General features: G+C 37.3%; 1 protein-coding gene across 1 annotated transcript in view; it reads right to left on the bottom strand.

Moving 5' to 3' along the window:
• PCGF5 (polycomb group ring finger 5) overlaps positions 1–20,300 on the bottom strand; it is a 58,846-nt gene that overhangs the window by 37,689 nt on the left and 857 nt on the right. The window contains exons 2-3 of the mRNA XM_008059174.1: positions 18,398–18,692; positions 3,460–3,556 (exon numbers count right to left, since the gene is read on the bottom strand). Of these exons, the coding sequence (XP_008057365.1) occupies positions 3,460–3,556; positions 18,398–18,509 (209 nt within the window). The 5' untranslated portion in view covers positions 18,510–18,692. The remainder of the gene's footprint in view (positions 1–3,459; positions 3,557–18,397; positions 18,693–20,300) is intronic.

Here is a 20,300-nt window from a genome sequence, read left to right as displayed (position 1 = left end):
TAGGCACATTAACAGAAGTATTTTACATGTTTTGTGTAAAACTAATTTTAATAATGTTTTGTTACACATTAAAATATACTAAATAATACATTTAGTAATGCTTATCTATTTAACAATAAAGTTCTATTTAATGGGAAAATATTTGCACTGCTTCAGGTTTTAACTGAAATTAAGTTAAATTAGAAATTCCATGCCTCAGGTATACTAGCAAATCATGAGTGCTTAATGGCCGCACGCGGCTCATGGCTGCCATTTTGAACAGCACAGATACAGACGGCTTGTCTTCCAGGCCTGCTACACACTGTCATATTCCTTTGCTTCTCTCCTATGTTAGACTCCCCTCTTTCCTGGTTTATGCTCCAGAACATCCTCCAATAACCTACTGAGAAAAGGCACATAAGAGGTACTTTTGGTTCTACAAGTGTAGCAGGCGTTGTTACCCAGTGAAGCAGCCTAGATTCCCCTATTTCTCGCTACCAAATCTGATTATGTTCTGGCAGCAACATGGCCAGCTTCAGGGACAACTCATGATTTCTTAAGGCATCTCATCCTATCACACCCCTTTACCTAGGTTGACATGTGACCTAGCCTGACCAATAAAAGGAAGCCTACTACGGGAAACTTTGGTCAAGGTCTGCTCCACCCAGCTACCTCCTAGTCTCCTGTCTACTCAGGCCTCTAAGGTCTGCTCAGCCATCACCACCACCAATCTGCTTTCTAGCTTTCCATTTCAGCTACATCTCTTCTGCTACCATTTCTTTTCATCCTTTCAACAAGTGTTTACTGAGAAGCTTTTATGCTCCAGGAGCTATCCTAGATGCCAAAATTACAGAATTTCTTGTTCTTATTATCTCTATGAGTTTATGTCTTAAAAACTCCTTTGTAGTAATTTTAGTGGAATTTCAGGAGACAAAAATATATAAAGGCTATCATTAGATAAATTGACAAAACTATAATATGTAAGATAAAGTATCATATCAATGCAATCATACTGTGGTTATGCATGATAACCATTTGTAGGAGGCTTAGCTATCCCTAGCCCCTACCTACCTTATTCTCATGAAATACAAAAGTATTTAAGAGTAAGGGCCATGATATACATAACTTATCCTCAAATGGTTGAGAAAAAATAGAGAGTATGCAATGCATGCATACACATGACAAAGCAAATGGGATAAAATGTTGACAATAGGCTAATCTGGGTAAACAGAATAAAAGTGTTATTTTGGGGATTCTTTGAAGTTACTTCCAAATACAAAGTTTTAAAAATATGATGTCATACGTTAGCCAAGGAATTAGATTTGATTAAATAGTGGCTGGATTCCTTAAGTTATCTAATGATCAGAACCAAAAGATTACGATAAACTGCTTTATGTTGTAGTACTTTAAGAATGGATTAGGTGATAATTATTAATTGTTTGCTACAGTTTTAGTTAAAACCATTAAGGAAAAAATTATTTGAGAGAAAACGTTTGCTTTGTTCTCTGATTTATGCAAGTCAGAGCTTCCTTACCTCAGTACTATCGACAGTTTGGGCTAGGTAAGTTTTGTTGTGCGGGGCATTTCCTGTGCATTTTAGGAGGCTTAGCAGCATCCCTCACCCCCACCTACGAGACGCCAGGAGCACCCACCCAGACCTGACAATCAAAAATGTCTCCAGGTATTGGTAAATGTATCCTGGGAGGGGGAATCACCCCTGGTTAAGTAAAGCACTGATATAACTCCAGCTAGTAGAAGCCTTGCTCAGAACTACAGACCAGAGTTTACCAGAAGTTCTCTAATGCTGATACATATTAGAAACACCTGGAGGGCTTACTAAACTAAGTGAGCTCTAATCCCAGAGTTTCTGATTCAGCAGGTCTGGGGGTGGGACCTGAGAACTGTCATTTCTAAAAGGATATTAATTGTTTGAGGACCAAACTTTGAAAACTATTGGGATAGACATCTATTTGTAGATAAATCACTCCCACCAAAGGCATTAAAATTGAAAACAAAAAATCTGAAATGTGAAACTTGCAAATCAGATTTATAGAATGACGGGAAACATCACACAGATAAGTGAGTTACAAAAGGTTACAAAGAATATCTAGCTCTATTTTTAGATGTGATTGTCCTTAAGATCACACAGGTAGTCTGTTACAGCTATGGCAGGAATAGTGAGAAGAAAATGGGTCTACTGGTGAGGACAGCTGGCCTGTAGCTGGGAAGCGATGTTTGTGGTATGCTGTGAAACTTTAGGTAAAGTCATATCACTTCTATAAATTTCAGTTTCCAAATTGGGAATAAAAGAGTTTGGATTAGAATCTATAGACTACTTTTTTTTTTTTTTTCAGTTGGAGTCACACTCTTGTTGGAGTCACACTCTGCAGCCTTGACCTGCTGGGCTCTGGCTATCCTTCTGCTTCAGCCTTCCAAGTAGCTGAAACTACAGGCACATGCCACCACACCCGGCCTAGTTTTTGTAATTTATTGTAGAAACAAGGTCTCACCAAGTTGTCCAGGCTGGTCTTCAAACCCCTGGGCTCAGGCAATCCTCTCGCCTCAGCCTCTCAAAGTGCTGGGATTACAGTCTGAGCCACTGCTTCAGGCCTATAGACTACTTCTAGCTTTAAACATATATGGTCATACTGCTTAAGTTGAATGGTAAGTAAATGGTAGTCTTCTAAAAAAAATTTGGCCGGGCACGGTGGTGTATGCCTATAATCCCAGCACTTTGGGAAGCTGAGATGGGAGGATTGCTTGAGACCAAGAGTTTGAGACTAGCCTGGGCAACATAGCAAGACTCCATATTTACAAAAAATAAAAAAACATAGCTACACATGGTAGTGTATTTTGTAGTCCCAGCTACTAGGGAGGCTCACTGGGAGGATCGGTTGAGCGCAGAAATTGGAGGCTGCAGAGAGCCACGACAGTGCCACTGCACTTCAGCCCAGGTGACAGTGAAACCCTGTCTCTAAGAAAAGTATTTTTTAAAAAAACATTCTTTATATCAATGTTTATATACTTTTTTGAAAACATAGGAAATTTAAAAAATTAATAGTACTAAGATTAGTCCATGTAGCCCAATTGAATGTAAGGAACATTAAAATACTGAAAACAGGAGGTCAGGACTGCAGTGAGCCGTGACTGTGCCACTGCACTCCAGCCTGGATGACAGAATGAGATTCTGACTTTAAAAAAAAATACTGAAAATACCAGCAACTAAAGTCACTCTTACAGCCAAAAATAAAGTTATAATTTTAATGTGAAAATGTATTTCTTAAATATTTAGAATGTACAACCTTATTTTTTAGCCCTCCTCAATACCTTTAAATGAAATAAAATGCTTTAAAATGAAAATCATAAAATTAGTAAGACCTATATTAACTGAGTCAAAACACCAAGAAATATAATATATACTAAAAATTAAGAGCTATTCATTTATTTAAAGTAGATGAACCATATCATTCATATCCTTACCTCAACATTTCTAATGGATTTGTCTCATGTACTTGGTTGCCACACCTTGGACAATCATTGCTATCTTCAAAGTGCTGAACAATACAAGTCTTACAGACTAGGAAGAAAGAAGACTTCAGGTTAAAATGCATCATATGAACTCCCATTTAAGTTAAACTAAATTCAATTAAAAATAGACCTGAAAATTACTGACTGCAGATAGAATATTATTAAATCAATCTTCATAAAACCTTAAAATTTTATGGCTGCGTAGTATTCCATCGTGTATTTGTATACCTAACCCTTAACTGTACCCCACAATATCATAATAAAAAATACTGATAAATAAAAAAACCTTAAAATTGTAACACTGTAATAATACCCAACTGAAATAAAAACAGCAATCTTTTATTTCAATAAATAAAAAGTATATACTATTTTGCTTATTGTTATTTTGTTTATTGTTTTTCTTAAATATGCTCACAAACCAAATACTACTCTTCTCAATTACCCTTAAAAAGCTGGCATATTTTTATGAAATAGGTTTTTCTTATTTAAAGAAGTAGGACAGATAACAGTAAAAACTAAATCTGCATTTACTTTTTTTGCTAAAAATTTATTTGAAATGCAACACAAATAGTTCCGCCAACTTGAGAGTTTCCAACATGTTTGGATACTTTTATTGGCAGGGTAATCCTGGGACAAATTGGGAGTTACGATGAAGCTGCAGGCCTTTGCAGAGTTCACTGAGTTTGTGCTCACAGATACCACAGTTCTATGGAGCACAGGGTATGGATAATGGTATCAAGTTGATACAAAGGCATGAGCAGTAAATTGGAAGAATGATTGAGCAACTGACAGAGATAGTTAAAATTTTAAATGAAGATGCTAAACAAAGACAATTTTGTGGATTTTTGGTCACAAGCCCATATAGCCAACATTTCCTCCAAATAATACTAATCACTTTGGCTATAAAGCTCCCTCCTTTTTTACCTAAGCTTCATTTATCTATTATGCCAACTGTCCTGCTCCAAAATCTCAGACATAGTTCTAGTACCTGAACTATAAAATTTCAATCAAATTCCCTATCCCAAGTCTCCTCCATTTTGTTACCTTGTTTAATGGGAAATTTTCATGAGGTATATGTAGTTTGGCTCTCCTACTCCCCCTTTGCAACTGTAAGCTACTTATTTCCCCTTCCTCATAACCCACACTATCTAGCAAGAGTTTAATCTAAATGATCAATCAAGAGTAAACACTAGGATTTCTACAACTGAGATTAGGTCTGAAAAGTCAGATGTATCATATATACTGGCCAAAGCAACAATGGTCAGGGACGAACTCTGCCAGGTATCTAATTTTAAAAACATTTTACATATAGAAAACAACATCTTATCATTTCCTTTCACTTATTTATTTATTGACTCAATAGGCATTTATTGAATGCAAGGCATTATATCAGGAGCTGAGGATGCAAGGGTCAACAAAAACCAAGTCCATATTCTTAAGGAGCTTATATTCCATTTAGGAGGGCAAACAAATAATTGTAGTTAATAAGTGATATTTTTATCTCCCCCTTCCAAAAAAAAAGAGAGAGAGAGAGAGACAGTGCTGGGGGCTGGCAGCTATTTTAGATAGGGGAATCAGGGTAGTACTTTCTAAGGTGGTGACATTTGAGAAATTTTTGTTGAATAAATGTACCTGAATCCCATACTCTCTACCTCTTTTCACCATTTTACACATGGCTATAAGGATAACACTGCCTTTACTACAATTTTCTCAAAATGTAGGTGAAAGTATCTGCAAACTTTTAAAAAAGCTTAGCTATAAAAAGCTAGCCTAGGGTTATCATGTAGAATTGAATATCTCCTCTTCCCCTCAAATTTCTTCTCCCCAAAAGGGTTTCTAAATGTCTTTTCAAAAGTCAAAATAATCATTTAGAAGAGACAGCTGCCTCATTAAGCCACATTTAAGAATAAGACAGAGAAGCTGAATTCCTTTATAAGATTACTAGTATCTGGTCTTTTCCCCGGGATGCTAGATGAGTCTGAAATTTGGGAAAGAGGCAAAAAGAACAGATAAGAAATAAGAGTGAAGAGATTTTACAAAGTCTGATCCTGACCTGGAGCTCTGATCCAGTAGTTCCAAGGTTTATCATATTCAACGGTTCAGCAATCCCTGGCTGTCTATCAGCCTTGACCAAATAGAGAGTTACATGACAAGACCAGAGCAAGTTCTCATCCGGGTCAGCCAAAAGGCTAAGGGAAGGACCCTATCCACCCAGAAGCAAGAGTATAAGCTAGGTTGCTGATGAAAGAGATGTAAGACTCAAACACCAAAGGGTAAAAGGTTATGCCAATTGCTTAAGGCCAAGAACACTGATGAAGAATACTTATCTATATTTGAGATCTGCGCTGTCCTATACAGGGGGCACCAGTCGCATGTGACTTATTCAGCACTTCAGATGTGGCTAGTTCATGTTGAAATCACATTAGATTTCAAAGACTTAACATGAAAAGTAATCTCAATAATTTTTATATTAATTACATGTTAAAATGACAATATTGTAGACATATTGAGTTAAATAAATTATTAAAATTAATTTTCCTTGTTTATTTTTTAATGTGGCTATTAGAAAAAGTTTAAATAACACCTGGCTCACATTGCATTTCCACTGAAGAGTGCAATTCTACATGGAGACAGAAACCCCCAACAAGAAGTGAATTTAGTTTTCACACCAACATTTGAGATACGATGTCTTATTTTTCTTTTGCAGATGAAGAAGAGGTTTCAATAGACCAGGTTACCTGTCCACTCTAGTGACTGGCAGCACAAAGACTTAAATCCAGGTTTTCTGACATAAATTAAAAAAAAAAAATCAGAGGCCAAGACCAAAAACTGTTTTGCACTAAAAAAAATTTCAGATTGTTTTAGAAAAAGAAAAATTTAAGATGTTTAACTGTATTTTTACTCAAGTTTTCCTTTTTGTTAGATGATTTAGTGGTCAACATTACTATCACCACTGTCATCATCAACATTTAAAGGATTTATGTAGCAATATACACATATATTGAACCTATATGTGTATGTATGTCCTAATCAATGTATATTTAATTCAACACAATAATTTAATCCTCACCACAGGCCTATGAATTAGTTAGCATTATTAGACCTCTTACAGATGAAGAAATGAAGTAAAGAACTTCAGTAAGTTGCCCAAAATCATGAAGCCAGTAAACAGTTAAAGCTAAGATTTGAATCCACTTTCTTAATTAATGCATGTCTATATTATATTTTCTTCAAATTTTATTAATATGCAGAAAGAGAATGTTTTATCTTTTTAATTTGGAAGCCTCAAATACATCTACTTGTAGAATCAGACCTCCTTTTAAACTGTATAGTTTGCACAAAATAGCCCTTTTAAGTAGTTTATATATTCCTTTAAATATCATTAGAAAGTGTATCTCTCACATGGCTTTTAAAAACTGTTAAATAAAGCACAACCTTATATAAATTAGAACCTGAGGAAATCCACCAGAAGTTCAGTGAAACTGAAAAAAAGAAATAAAACAAGAATTTGGTTTTCCCAGATACTTTAAAAAACTTCTTATGACTGCAAAACTGAACTTTGTTCTTAATTTATAATTTGGAGTCTATACTAGTGATAAAGCACATTTTAAAACATCTTCAAGATTGAATGCCAAGCTTTGCAACTGCTCATCTGCTGTACTGGTGAACTCAATTGGTCCAAGAATGATGTTAAACAGAGCCTAGTCTATGTATGGGTAAGACTACGTATGGGGACCAACTAGAATCTTTATTCCCATCAGCTACTCTACAGACAGATGCTACAGGCATAAGAAGCACCTGGGTCAGAAAGGGAGTGAGGCTCACCAAAGACATCCCCAGTTGGAAAAATGCTTAAATCACAAGTGCTAAACACTAGGCACTAATAAAGCAACATCTTGGACTCAGGGCTTTGTGTGAATTATAGTATGGACTGTTACTATACCCCTTTGGCAAATGAGGAACTCAGTGCAGGAGAGACTGACCAGGCTGCCCACAGCTGCTCAGCTGAGTAATCCAAACTGCTGAGTAACACATCTTAGAGTGAATAACATTTGGTCCCAGGCATCAAGATTTCATATTTTTTATTGATTGCTACATTTAGCTCACCACAAGCATTATTAAACTTTTGCCTAAAGTTTGTTAAGTGAATTTTTTACTTTTACCATTTCACAGAGTTGAATGAGGTTGTTGCATAAATTAACAGAAAAATGGTCATTGTGTCATCTAAAGCTGTAGTTCTCAAAATTAAGATGGGCATCACAATCACCAATGATATTTTTTAAAGAACAGATTCACGGGCTCCATCCCAGGCCAATGAAGTCAGAATATCTGGGAGATAAGCACCAGGACTCTAACTCTGCAATGCCCACTCAGCCAAAAGGTAACTGGGAAACTCTGGCCTTACAGAGAGTGACTCTTTCAGTTGCCCCATTCTAGGATTTGGCTCTCTGCTAAGCCACCATCCGAAGTCACTTTATTCTCACCATTAAGAACTCACAGTCACAGGACAAAAAATCACCAAATAATATGTGGCTAATATCTTTCCCTATAATGCAGATCTACATGAGAAGCCAAGGTACAGCATAGTCATTCCAGACCATCTTGAGGCAGGCTGCCTAGATCTAAACCCCAGTTCTGCCATTAAGCAGTTTTCTCTTTGTGTCTCTGCACACAAGGAAGATAACAAAAACCTATCTCACAGGGTTCTTGTGAAAATTAAATGAAGTAATATATGTAAAGTTTACTGGCTTAAAGTATCTTGTAAATATTCAATAAATGTGAGCTATTACTATAAATTAGATTGCTAGATGAGCATAAAATCATAAGGAGAATTAGCATCAGAATACTGAATAACAGATTATGATGAGTTTGATCACCAATCTAAAATAACAGATGATCTTCCTAATGGAACTTGAAATGCCTATCAATCATTGGTATTAATTTCCTGCAGCCATTTCTATCCTAGGGATAGTCTTGGAACTCAAGAATGATGTTAAGACACATTGTTTCACCGAAAAGGGAACTGACTACCTTGCATGTAAGACACTTCTTTTTCTGGAGTGGGGATGAGAGGTGTGTCCAAGACCGACCCACACTTCTTTCTCCATTATGTATTCTCTCCTAAATTTTATGTTTATTCCAACTCCCATACAACCCACTGGTCTAGAAGCTATCTTGTTCTGTCTATTCCTGATTACTTTGCATACACATGCACTGATGTACTATTATCTGCTGATTTCATAGCTGAACTGCTAAAGAGCTACCCTACTTCCACCCATGTCTTATGTACCACAGATAGTGACTATCCCAGCTTTGATAGTACAAAGTAATCTATACAAATTTCTGCTCTTGAACACTATTTCTAGTATTACTAATGATAAAACAATTTATCTTGTGTCCTTGGTGTTTCATTCATTAGTAATGCCCTGTGTATTAAAACTGACCAAAGCCTGACTTCCTTTGTTAAAATCATCTGAATGTGTTGGCTTTATCTGTCAAGTTGGAAGCATGTTTTTTTCTCCTTAAGAACTATATAATCTTTATGCACATTTTCTTGATAACACTCATTTCAAATGCATTTTTGCCTTGAAACTCTTATTATCTGCTAACAATCTATAAACAAACTGTGATCATGTTCAGAGAATAGGTATCAGTTTTCTGCTTTTGATACATATTCTTACATGTAAAATTAACAGCAATCTTCTAAAAAAAACTTCAGAATAGCTATAATTTGCTTTCATGAGACAATATCTCTTAGTTTCACTTATTTAAGGAACTGATGAGTATTTTTATCTTTCTTATATTGTTATATATGGCATATTTCTTTCAAAGGCCTACATGAGTTGCACTTTCATGGAGAACAGTACTATCTTCTACAGAGAATGTTTTCTTTTTTTTAAAAATTAAGACAAAGGAACAGGCAGCAAAGCAGAACTTGCCAAGCAGGGTGAGAATAGTCTTGAGGATTTAAGCATGGTCTGGGATCACAGACTGAGCAAGCCAGGAAACCTTGAAAGATCCAGGGAGGCAGGCAAGGTTATCTCATGTCTATAGGCTGGCTTTGAGTCAAGAAGGACTCTCAGGTCAGGGTAGAGTCTTGCAGCTGGGTAAATGGTGAGATGACCCCATTCCCCTCCTTACCAACATAAATTCCATGATCAATCAAAGTAAACACTTCTTACATATACCCTTGCTTGCTCTGCCCCTCTCTTCTTTGGTCATACTTGCTCAACTAAACTATAATCCTGACTAAATCCAACTCCCTATGAACTCTGCTTCTACAAGTTTACAGCTGAACATTGTGGAAGAAAAACATGCAACCATGCTGACCAGTCTCTCACCTTAAACTCATGACCAAGAACCTCAAGTGGATCCTTCATCTGCCAGGTGGTCACACTCAATGCCCCATGTCCATTATGCTTTATATCTTCTTCTCTCTCCTCACACCCCCAACATAGCCTCCTCCATCCTCACTCTCCACTGAGGACCTCATTTTCTATTTTACTGAAAATAAAAGGGGGAAAAAACAGCCAAAACAAAGAGAAGAGAACTTGTACCACCACACCTATTCACCTGCTAGAATCTACACTTTGTGCTCTTGCCTGTTTGCAGAACTTTCACGTACCTATCTAAAGGAAACCTCTGTCCTGTGCACTAGATCCCTTCACTATGACCTATTTAAGAACACTGCTCAAGCAACTCTCCCCTTTCGTCTACAACAATCTTTTGGCATCGACTGAAGATTCTTAATGAAATTCAAATATATTATTTCCCCAGCTCAAAAAGGTTCCCCCAACTACTTCTGTTGAATCTACTTCCCCTTGTCAGTCATTTCTTTGCTCTCCTTTGCAATAAAACTCCCTCAAAGAGTTACTTATACTTACTGTCTCCAATTCCTCTCTTCCCATTCCTTTGTCAGCCTTTCTTTACCTTTATTAAGGTTAAATATCTGCACATTCATAGCACAATGATCAAATCAGAAAATTAAACATTTCCCACCCTCTGACACCTATTCAGAATTTTGCCCTACCACAACCATCGAAACCAGTCTTGAAAAGACCACCCATGTTCTACACGTCGTTAAATATAGTGGTCTGTTCTCAATCTCATCTGACTCGGCACATTTGGTATAGTTGATTCCACCACCTGGACCCTGTCTGGAACCTTTGCCTCCCAGGACTCCATTTTTTCCATTTTCCTCTTGTCTCATTGACTCTTTTTCTTCCAGATAGGTGCCTGCTGTAGTGGTGCCCCAGGGTTCAGTCCTTGGTCATTTTTTTCATGCTTTCATTATTTAAATATTATATATGCTGATCATCTCAAGACTCCTAAGTCCAACTCCAAACTGGACATCTCCATTTGAATATCTCATAGCTTACATTCAACTGCCAAAATATAACCTCCTGATCTTCCATCCTAAATCATTTGATGACATCTCTATCCTAGTTTCTCAGGCCAAAGGTCTTGAAGATGTCCTTGACTCCTTTTCTTGACCCACATAAAGTGTATTAGCAAAGATGGATCTTCCTTCAAAATATGTTAAGAATCTCACCACTTCTTACCACCACCACCACCACCTTGATGCAAACCATCACCATTGCTTGCCTAGATTACTGCAGTAGCCTCTTATCAGGTCTATTTTCAACACAGTCATCTGAGTGACTCTTAAACATAAATCAGATTGCACCATTCCTCTACTCAAACCCTGCATGAAACAGGCTTAATTTCTCTCAGGTTAAAAGCCAAAGTTCTTAAACAGCCCTTCCTCTCTGAATTCTCCTTCACTCCTGGCTGTCCAGTCACACTAGCCTCCTGGTCATTTCTCAATACAATATGTCAAGCACACTTTTGGTATTCCCTTTACCTGAAACACTTTTCCCCTCAGATATCTGACTCTTTTATCTTGTCTTTGTTTAAATGTCAGTTTCCTAATGAGGCCTATTCCGAACACAGGTTTATTTTAAATTGTCACACTTCACTAACTGCCCAATTCCACTGAACTAGCCTGACTTTCCCTTTTTCTACAGCACTTACCACCTTCTGATATGAAATACATTCTACATGTGCTTTATTTATTGCCTACTATGTTGCCTGGTGTGTCCCAAGTGCCAAGAATGGTACCTGCAAGAGAAGTGCTCAGTAAATATTTATGGAATAAATGGGGACACAAGGGTTAGAAATACTAAAGGAAACCAAGATTCTAGGGCCTACAAGTGTACTATTGCAGTCAAGTCAGAAAGAAGTCTATATTTTCAACTAAAGAGAAGAGATCTGGAGTTTACTAGCATTTTTTTTTAACAATTAAAATAAGTTAGGTGACTCATTAGTGCAGTAGGAAGCGTGTCAGTCTCACAAAATAAATTAATTCAATATCAACTAAAATCTAACATTGATTGTTTTCTATTAATTCAGTAGAGGAATGTCAGTGGTTCAGTATTTTGAGAACATATTTGTTCACTGGTTTTAAATTTTTTGATACAATATAGTAATCTGGTAAAATCAGGAGTTGTGGAAAGTCTTCAAAAATTATCCTTTGTCTTTTCTATAAAGTTAGGTTGTACTTGTTTATATGGGAAACTTTGTGCTAGACTCTTAAGCGTGCCTGTATACTGACCATGATTTTAGTCCTGAATACTTTTGTATTTTAGGTTACATACCTTTTCTCAATCCAACACTGATATCAATTCCAACTAATTTTGACCTAGATATAATTTATTCTTAGAAGTCAATATAGATTTCATTTTCACTTCTGTTATCCCTTAGTTTTGTCCTTTAGTGTCTGCTGTGATGCTTTGCTCAACTGTTTAAATATTCCTTGCCATCTCATAGATAGTTTCAAAAACTGTAAGAACCATACTTCTAATATAATTATTCTTTAACATTATCACTAATAATAGATGACACCTAGAGCCCTTCTAGTTAGATGGTATTGTCTAAGACCTATAATTATCCTTTCTTATTTTAAAAAGTCATCAAAATGAACACTATAATCATTTTCATGAATGAATGACTAGTTTCTGCCAAAATACTGTTTGAAACATGGAACATCAGTATACCAATGACCTCATTTCTAGTACACCCTAAAACACATTTGCACCTACTCAAACTATAAATGTGATTTCTATGTAGGCCTTTGATTTTTAGTCTAAAAATAGGCTTTTTACTTTTATAAAGAATACATTATTGGAAAGTTCAATTTATATACTTTCTTCATTAAAGTGACTATTAGTTCAGAACAATAAATTTGGTCTGGATCCAGGATTCACAAGCCAGCCCTAGTACTTATTGGCTGTATTACTTATCCTCTCTTGGTCTTGTCTCTGGGAAAAGTTTTAGAATAAGAATCTGAAATACTCTTCCTTTAAACATTTTCATAGCTTGTGCCTTCTGAATATTTTAGTCTCTGCTCAAATGGCAATTCCCAGGAAAGACTGTTCTGCTTTATTTTTCCTCATAGCATTTGTTACATATAGCACCTGAAACTACATTCTCTACTTGTTTATTGTCTGTCTCTCCTAGTAGAACATACGTTCTTGGAGGGCACAGACTGTGCCTGACGTGCTTATTGCTGTGCTGCCAGTGGCTAGAATAATGACTAGCAGAAGGTGCTAAGAACATTTGTTGATGATTAAATATTACCACCTAACTAGAAGGGCTCTAGATTAGATCAAATAAAACAATGCTAATGACCCTCATAGGACAAACATTCAATAAATAATAGTTATTATTTCAATCTTTTGTTAGCATTTATTTGAATTGCTGTATAAATAAAAGTACAAACAGCCTAATTTAAGAGATGCTAGTATTATAAATGTCTGGTCCAGGGCAGTGTTTCTCAAACTTTAGCGTACCACAGAATCACCTAGAGGGCTTGTTATTATAGATTTCTGGCCTTCCCCCCAGAGATTCTGATTCAATAGGTCTACAAAAAGAAACCTAAGAATTTGTACTTTTATATACTAAATTCCCCAGTGATGTTGCTGCTGGGAGATGCAGTTAGTCCAGAGACTGCACTTTTAGTATGTATTAAAATATCATAATTTCTCTGTACCTTAAGTACTTGTGTATTTATGATAATTGTTCAAAAACAATAAATGATTGATAGTACTTAAATTTTTGCCATCTTATGATTAAGCTATTCCTTCATTCTTACATACTACAACATAAAATCACTGCATTTCTTGTTACATTAACTATATTTAATTATCAGTTAATACTTCTTTGTATAAGTTAACAAATAAGCATGACAATGTATTTTTGTAAATAATTCATTCTTAGGTAAGGGATTACTGCCAAGGTCTCTGAAAGAGCAAAAGAAGAAAGTTTTCCTTTCCCGTACCACAGAATTATGTATCTATTAGCACTCTTTTTTCCTGAGGAAAGAATCATCATGTTCTCAAAGGGACCTCTGAGCCCAAAAGGGTTAAGAACCAATATACTGCACTGGTCATATTTTGAGTTGTTGGAATAAAACTCCTTTGTCCTTAAAGTGAAAGTCTTTCCTTTTAAGTCAATAACCTATAGCAAATACACTCTAAGCAGCTTCAAAAAGTTTCTCGGGACCCTGTGCAAGAGATAAAGCATCCTTTAATCCTGGGTCATCAATTTCTAGTCCCTAATCCAGAGTGTCTCCCTAAGGCCCCATAAGATGTCAGAATAGATCCAAGACGACAGTTTTTCCAAATTCATAACTCCTAACCAACACTGCCTACATGCCTGCCAAGTTACCTGTCACTGCACTTGAATCATTGAAAGGAAAAATACACAATAACCAATTTATCAGCTATGCATTTATTCATTTAAGCTTTTATTAAGCACTCAGGTATCAGATCCTAAGGAGACACTTAACCCAAATATGTGTGTGGTAGCAGGTGGGTGGCACATCTCAGAGGGGATGGGTATTAAAGCATGGGTAGCTGCTAGTTGGACAGAGGAGCATTCATCCCCAGTGGAGCAAACAGCTGAACCTAGTATTTGTGGATATGTGTGAGGTGGGGGCGGGAGGAGAAGATAGGCAAAAACCAGCCATCACTAAGAAGCTTTAATTTATTCTGACGGCAACAGGGTAGCTTTAGGAAACTTTTGGGTAGACTGAAGAGTGGCAATGATAAAGATAGTAGCTGTTTGTAATTACTGCCACTCTGAAACAGGTTAAGAATGGCTGTGGCGGCTTTGGTGGGAAGTAATGAGGGCCTGAATGAGAACAGGAACAGAGGGATGTAACTGAAGGAGCATATTTGAGAAATATTAAAGAGACAGACTAGACAGGACTCTGTCACAGTTTTGTTAGTGAAGGTAAAGAGAGTCAGGCATGGAGTATATTTCATGCTTGGACAGCTGAACGTTAGCATCCTATGTGTTCAGTCTTAGATATGTTGAGTTCTAGGTAGCCTCAGGACAGCAGGATTCTGTAGCTGGGAAGAAAAGTGTATGCCAGAAATAAAAAGCTAAGAGACATCAGCACAGGTAGGTGAAGTCTCAGAGGTAGATGTGTTCACATAGGAAAGAAAAAAAAAATACACCCCAATACATGTGTTAGAAATTTATTCATGGCTTATAAGAAGTTTGCTTGATAGAATATATAAATTACAGATTCATCTTATTTACCACTCTATCCCCAATGGCTAGCAAAGTGCCTGGTATGTAATTATTTCATTTAAATAACTTAATAATTATTTCTGCAAAAATGTTTATTTTCTTAGGTTTGTTAGGTTATTAAAATCTCACAGACATATAATCATGGTTAATGTGGATTTAGTTCACATAGCATTCAGTTGTTATTTAAAGCAAAAACATTTGTGTTTAAAAATTTTAATTCACTTAAAAATTTTATCTATTCATCAAATGTCCTTGGCCTGCTGAAGGAAAGTGGTATTAGTATGTGGAATGTGTGTCTAATTAAAGATGTGGCTTTTAGGACCCTTTTTTTGCATCTTCTTGCCAGGAGCCTGGGACATAGGCTGCCCCACTGTCTCTGCCTCTTCCTTTTGATGGGCTCACCCTTTGGGCCCTTCCTTCCATATCTCACAGGGCAGCCTGTCAGAGCTGGCTCCAGAATTTCTCTATGAGAGAATGGGGAAAAGCAGCAACCTATCTGGTTTGAGGAGTAGAGAAAGAGTTGACGTGCATTTGCATAATAATTTGAAAGAAGACAGAAGTAACTTAATTAATCTGTCTCAAAGCAGAGAGAGCCACTAATCCCTACCTCCTGTCCAGATGCAGCCCTCTGCACCACTATTGAAGCCGCGCCCAAGGAATACTGTCTCTGAGATGGTACAGGATGTGTGGCTTTAGGGATTTCAAAAAACACTCTAGTTCCTTCTTCTGCATTTCATTCTGCTATCACCCTGTATTATTATCTTTACTGTGCTTAACAACATTTGAACTTATTTTACACATCTCTTAACTTGATTACTCTTTCTTCACTTGACCAGACAGTCCAGAAGGGCAGATTTGGTTTGGGGCATCAATAAAAAAGTTTCATTTACTTATTTCATACTTGAATAGTAAAACCAAAATCTTTATATTTTCTTATGAGTTTTCATAATAACAACTAGTGTTTAATCATTCTTTATTTAACTCATTATAGTGTCATAACTTGCAGTCTTTGTGAAGTTATTTTAGTGAGATATTCTTTTCCTATGCCTAAGCCAAGATCTAAAATATTATGAGGTACCACAATGTCATTTAACATTTCTCACTTTTTGCCTTTCCAATTTGGCCATTTCACTTAATTTTATACCCATCCCAAATCACAGTGCTACTATACTTATCCTATATTACACATGAGAAAATCTTGCAGGAAAAATGAAACCCAGGATATCACCACACATCAAAGACCCACCCAATGTATGTTGTCATACAGATAAGGGAGTATTTTGCAATAGGCATAGTTTTTTGCCTATAAGCCTCAATATAAATACAAATAAAAATATAGAAGCCCAAAAAATATAGACATGAGAGTCCATGAAGATCCTCAGACACTGAGTGCAGGACTTGACTTCATTATTTACTGTTCTGTGTTCTCTGTTGTTCAGAAAAGCCACATTTGTGATTACCACTGCATTTAAATCACATTTCTTCCATGTTCATTCTCTCTCAGTAAAGGGGTTTGATGACTGCCAAAGGATCTTTCAGGCCAGAGTGATGTGTGCAGCTAAAACTGTCATTTACCTTTTTAGGCTTTAAGTTGCTGTTGAGAATATAAAAATGACCTTTGTTTATAAACTGTTTATGCTTCTATAATCTTTTGCTTTTCCTTTAAAAACAGTGACATTGGAGATTCCATTATGACTCAAGGAAAATTTTCTTTCAAAAGGACATATAGAAAATGTGTAGTATATAGATAGAAATTGGAGAATTTGTGTTTTTTGTCCACAGTTGGCAGTTTTTGCTAGAAAGTTCCAAAAATAAAAACAATGTACAAATGTTATAAGAAGCAAAACAAAATGCACTGTGGACCATGTCCAGGTTCCATGCCTGGAGCAATGGGAAACATAAGATAAAATCCCCACTCTACCGTCATCACATCCTAATGGCTCGTCCTCCAAATATGTCCACAATCGAACCCTGCTTTACCATCTTCATCTTCCATCTTTATGGCATTTATCATTAGCAAACATGGCATATATTTACTATTAGTTTTCCAACTAGAAATAAACTTCTTTAGTGAAGTTATTTTTTTTACTATCTTGTATTTTTCTGTATCCACTGTACCTCAAAACAGTGTCTGACACACACTAAGTACTCAATAAACGTCTTTCAATGGTAGTTAATTATTAACTATTAAAGTTAAATAATGATACAGGTCAACAGCAAATTAATAATATAAGATAGTTCACAGTTAATTGTTCATCGAATAACATAGGTCAGTAATGCACATCAGCATCACTCGGGGAGTTTTTCCAGAGAATAGCTGAAATAGGTTTACAAAAAAAGGTGTCTTGTTATATTAAAGAGCACTGGCTCTGGAGTTGAATACAGTTGAATACAGGTCCATCACTCATTAGCTGGGAGATTGGGCAAATTATTTAACTCTTAGGTACCACACCCATAAAATAAAGGTAATCTCTGGTACCCTCTCTCTACTCCACCACATCCACCCCAACTGCTCCAAGGTCACTGTAAAGCTACGGAATCAAGAATATAAAGTATCTACTTTGGTGCACATAATAGTCACTAGACTAGAACTTAATGGAATTACTTTCACTGAAATAAGAAAAATGAAATCATATTGGCAAAAACACAAAAAGTATGTGTAATCCTGGCATAAGTGGCCACAAAAATGTCTCTTTCTCTTCCAGTGGGACAGGTGAGAAAGAAATGTGTTAGAAGTTCCACAGATATGATGAGATTAGAGCAGTGATTTTCAACTTGAGCATGCTTCATATCACCTGGAGAGCTTATTGAAACACAGATTGCTTGGCCCACTTCTAGCGTTTCTGATTCATTAAGCCTAGGGTAGGGCCTGATAATCTGCAAGTCTAACAAGTTCCTAGGTGATGCTGGCATTGATGCAGCTAGTAGAGGAATCACACTTTGAGAACCAATGAATTAGAGTATGTATATCCTAACAGAACCTCTGAACAGATCAATTCCTTTCTTTTTATTTCTTTAAATAAAAAACCTGAAATACTTCGCTTAAAAAAATAAACCAAAAGATATTTAGAACACTACAATTTGATAAAAATCAACTACTGAGATTCAAATAACAAAAAAAAATTTTTTTCATGCTACTGGTATCCCAATGACAAATATTCTGAAAATTAATTCAAAGCTAACTTAGAATACTCATTTTTTAGAGTTAAAATCCAGATTTTAAAACAGCAGTTTTCAAAGAACATGTGGGCACATAACTTCTGAAGGGTAGATAACCTAGAAGACTACTTACAGGTATGAAGGCATTCTGTCACAGTCGTTGGCTTGATCAGATACCCTTTACAGATATAGCAGGTAATATATGGATTAAAATCTTTTACCAAGTGCTTCCTTTGGGTAGCCATTCGTGGCTGGCTAAGACTGGTTTTAGCAGTTCGGGTAAAGAGGAGTATTAAGTAGATGAAAGTCTGATCCCAGAAGCTGGTGTGGTGTTCCCAACAGGATGTTGTGAGGCATGAGAACTAACATCCAGAGTTATCATGAGATCACTGGTCATCACTCCTTTTGGTGGTTCTGCTTTCCCATATCTGTTTCCAAAATCATTTTAAAAAGAGGAGAGAAAAGGGTGTCAAATTCTTCACATTGTATTAATATCACTCTATTAACAGCAGATGCTACATGTTCCAAATTGGGTGAATGGAACACACCCCTTGTGGTACCATTAACTTGTAAATCCGCTGTAATTTAATTCACAATAATGACAAATACATGCAGTCCTGGAGCCTCAACTATGACCTCTACACCCCAAGCTATTAGCCCCAGTTTGATATCTTTAGATCTTCAGTAATGCCCTTTAACTATCTGCTTGACTACTCCACTAGGATCCTGCCAATACAAGTTAGAAGATTAAATCCTGAAGTCACTATTGAAATGTTCCCTGTTTTGAATCCTACGTCCACTCAGTCCTTAGATCAAGTTGAAGTCTACGTCCACTCAGTCCTTAGATCAAGTTGAAGTCCTTTTCCATCCCATGCACAGCACTCTACTGTATATTACCTCTCCACCCGCAATCCATCTTATATTATGCTACCAGGTGTATTTTATTCTATCATAGTTGGGTCTTCTTATCAAAGAATGTCAGACAGAACAAGGTTTCTTGGTCTGTCACATAAGACCCTCCACAGGTTGACCTTAACATACCCTTCGATAACTTCCTTTAGACAAACTGAAAGGATCACTCTTCACCCATGGTCCACCCAGCAGGCTCCTCTCTCCATCCCACAAGCCCCTCCTCTCCTCTATTTGCATCCAGCCAATCCCCCAAGACCCTTCCCTCCGTGCAATTTCCCCCTCGTTTTTAACCCTCACTTCCCTTCTGCTGCATTTTACTTGTGTTTGCTTTATAGTTACACTCATTGCCGCCTCTACTAGACTGAAAAATCCTCAAAGGAAACCAGTCACATTTGTAGATGAATAACCTGGGCAGCGTTACTTTCCTAAGTCTTTTTAACTGTAAAAAGAAAATAATGCCAGCCTCCTAAAGTGGGGAGGATGAAATAAGACAACAGACATAAAACTAGCACACAGTATAAAACGAAATAAAGGCCGTTAATTTTTTTCAAAAGAAACGTTGAGCATAGTTAACCTGTTGTTTAAAAAAAGTTATTTTACAGAAAGCTTTAAGGGTTTCTCACAACGAACGCGTCCTCTCCGAACTCACACCATGAAAGAAGGTGTCGGTTTTCCAAGGTCCACTCTAGAAACAGGAACGTCCCCTCCCCGTAAGCTGCTAACCCGCAGGCCAGCCAAAGCCGCCGGAAAGTGAAGGCATCATTCCATCAACAGGCACCCGTTGCGAAAGTGCAGGGAGTAGCTTCGGCGTGGAACCACCCTCTCCGCTCGGAGATCGCGCTCCGGCAGAAAAAAGCAAGCCCGACCGCAGAGGGGGGATCAGGGTCCCGGCCCTGGGCCCCGCGTGACCGCCGGCAGAGCACTGCGCGTCGGCGCCGGGACTCGCCGCCTGGCCCTGCCCTGCCCTGCCCTGCCCACCGGTGTGCCAGGAAGCCGCGGCGTCCGAGAAAGTCCTCAGGAACAGGAGAGGCACGGTCCCGACCGGGGGCGGCGGAGGGACCCCGAGGCCGAGAGCCCCAAGCCGCCAAGGCCGTGGAAGCCCGAGCTCGCGGCAGCGGCAGCGG

This window comes from Carlito syrichta, unplaced genomic scaffold (genome assembly GCF_000164805.1).
Source record: "Carlito syrichta isolate Samal-C Ts95f unplaced genomic scaffold, Tarsius_syrichta-2.0.1 Scaffold303749, whole genome shotgun sequence".
NCBI classification, from domain to species: Eukaryota; Metazoa; Chordata; class Mammalia; order Primates; family Tarsiidae; genus Carlito; species Carlito syrichta.
The sequence above is the reverse complement of the archived record's forward strand: the minus strand, read 5'-3'. Positions and strand labels throughout refer to the sequence as shown.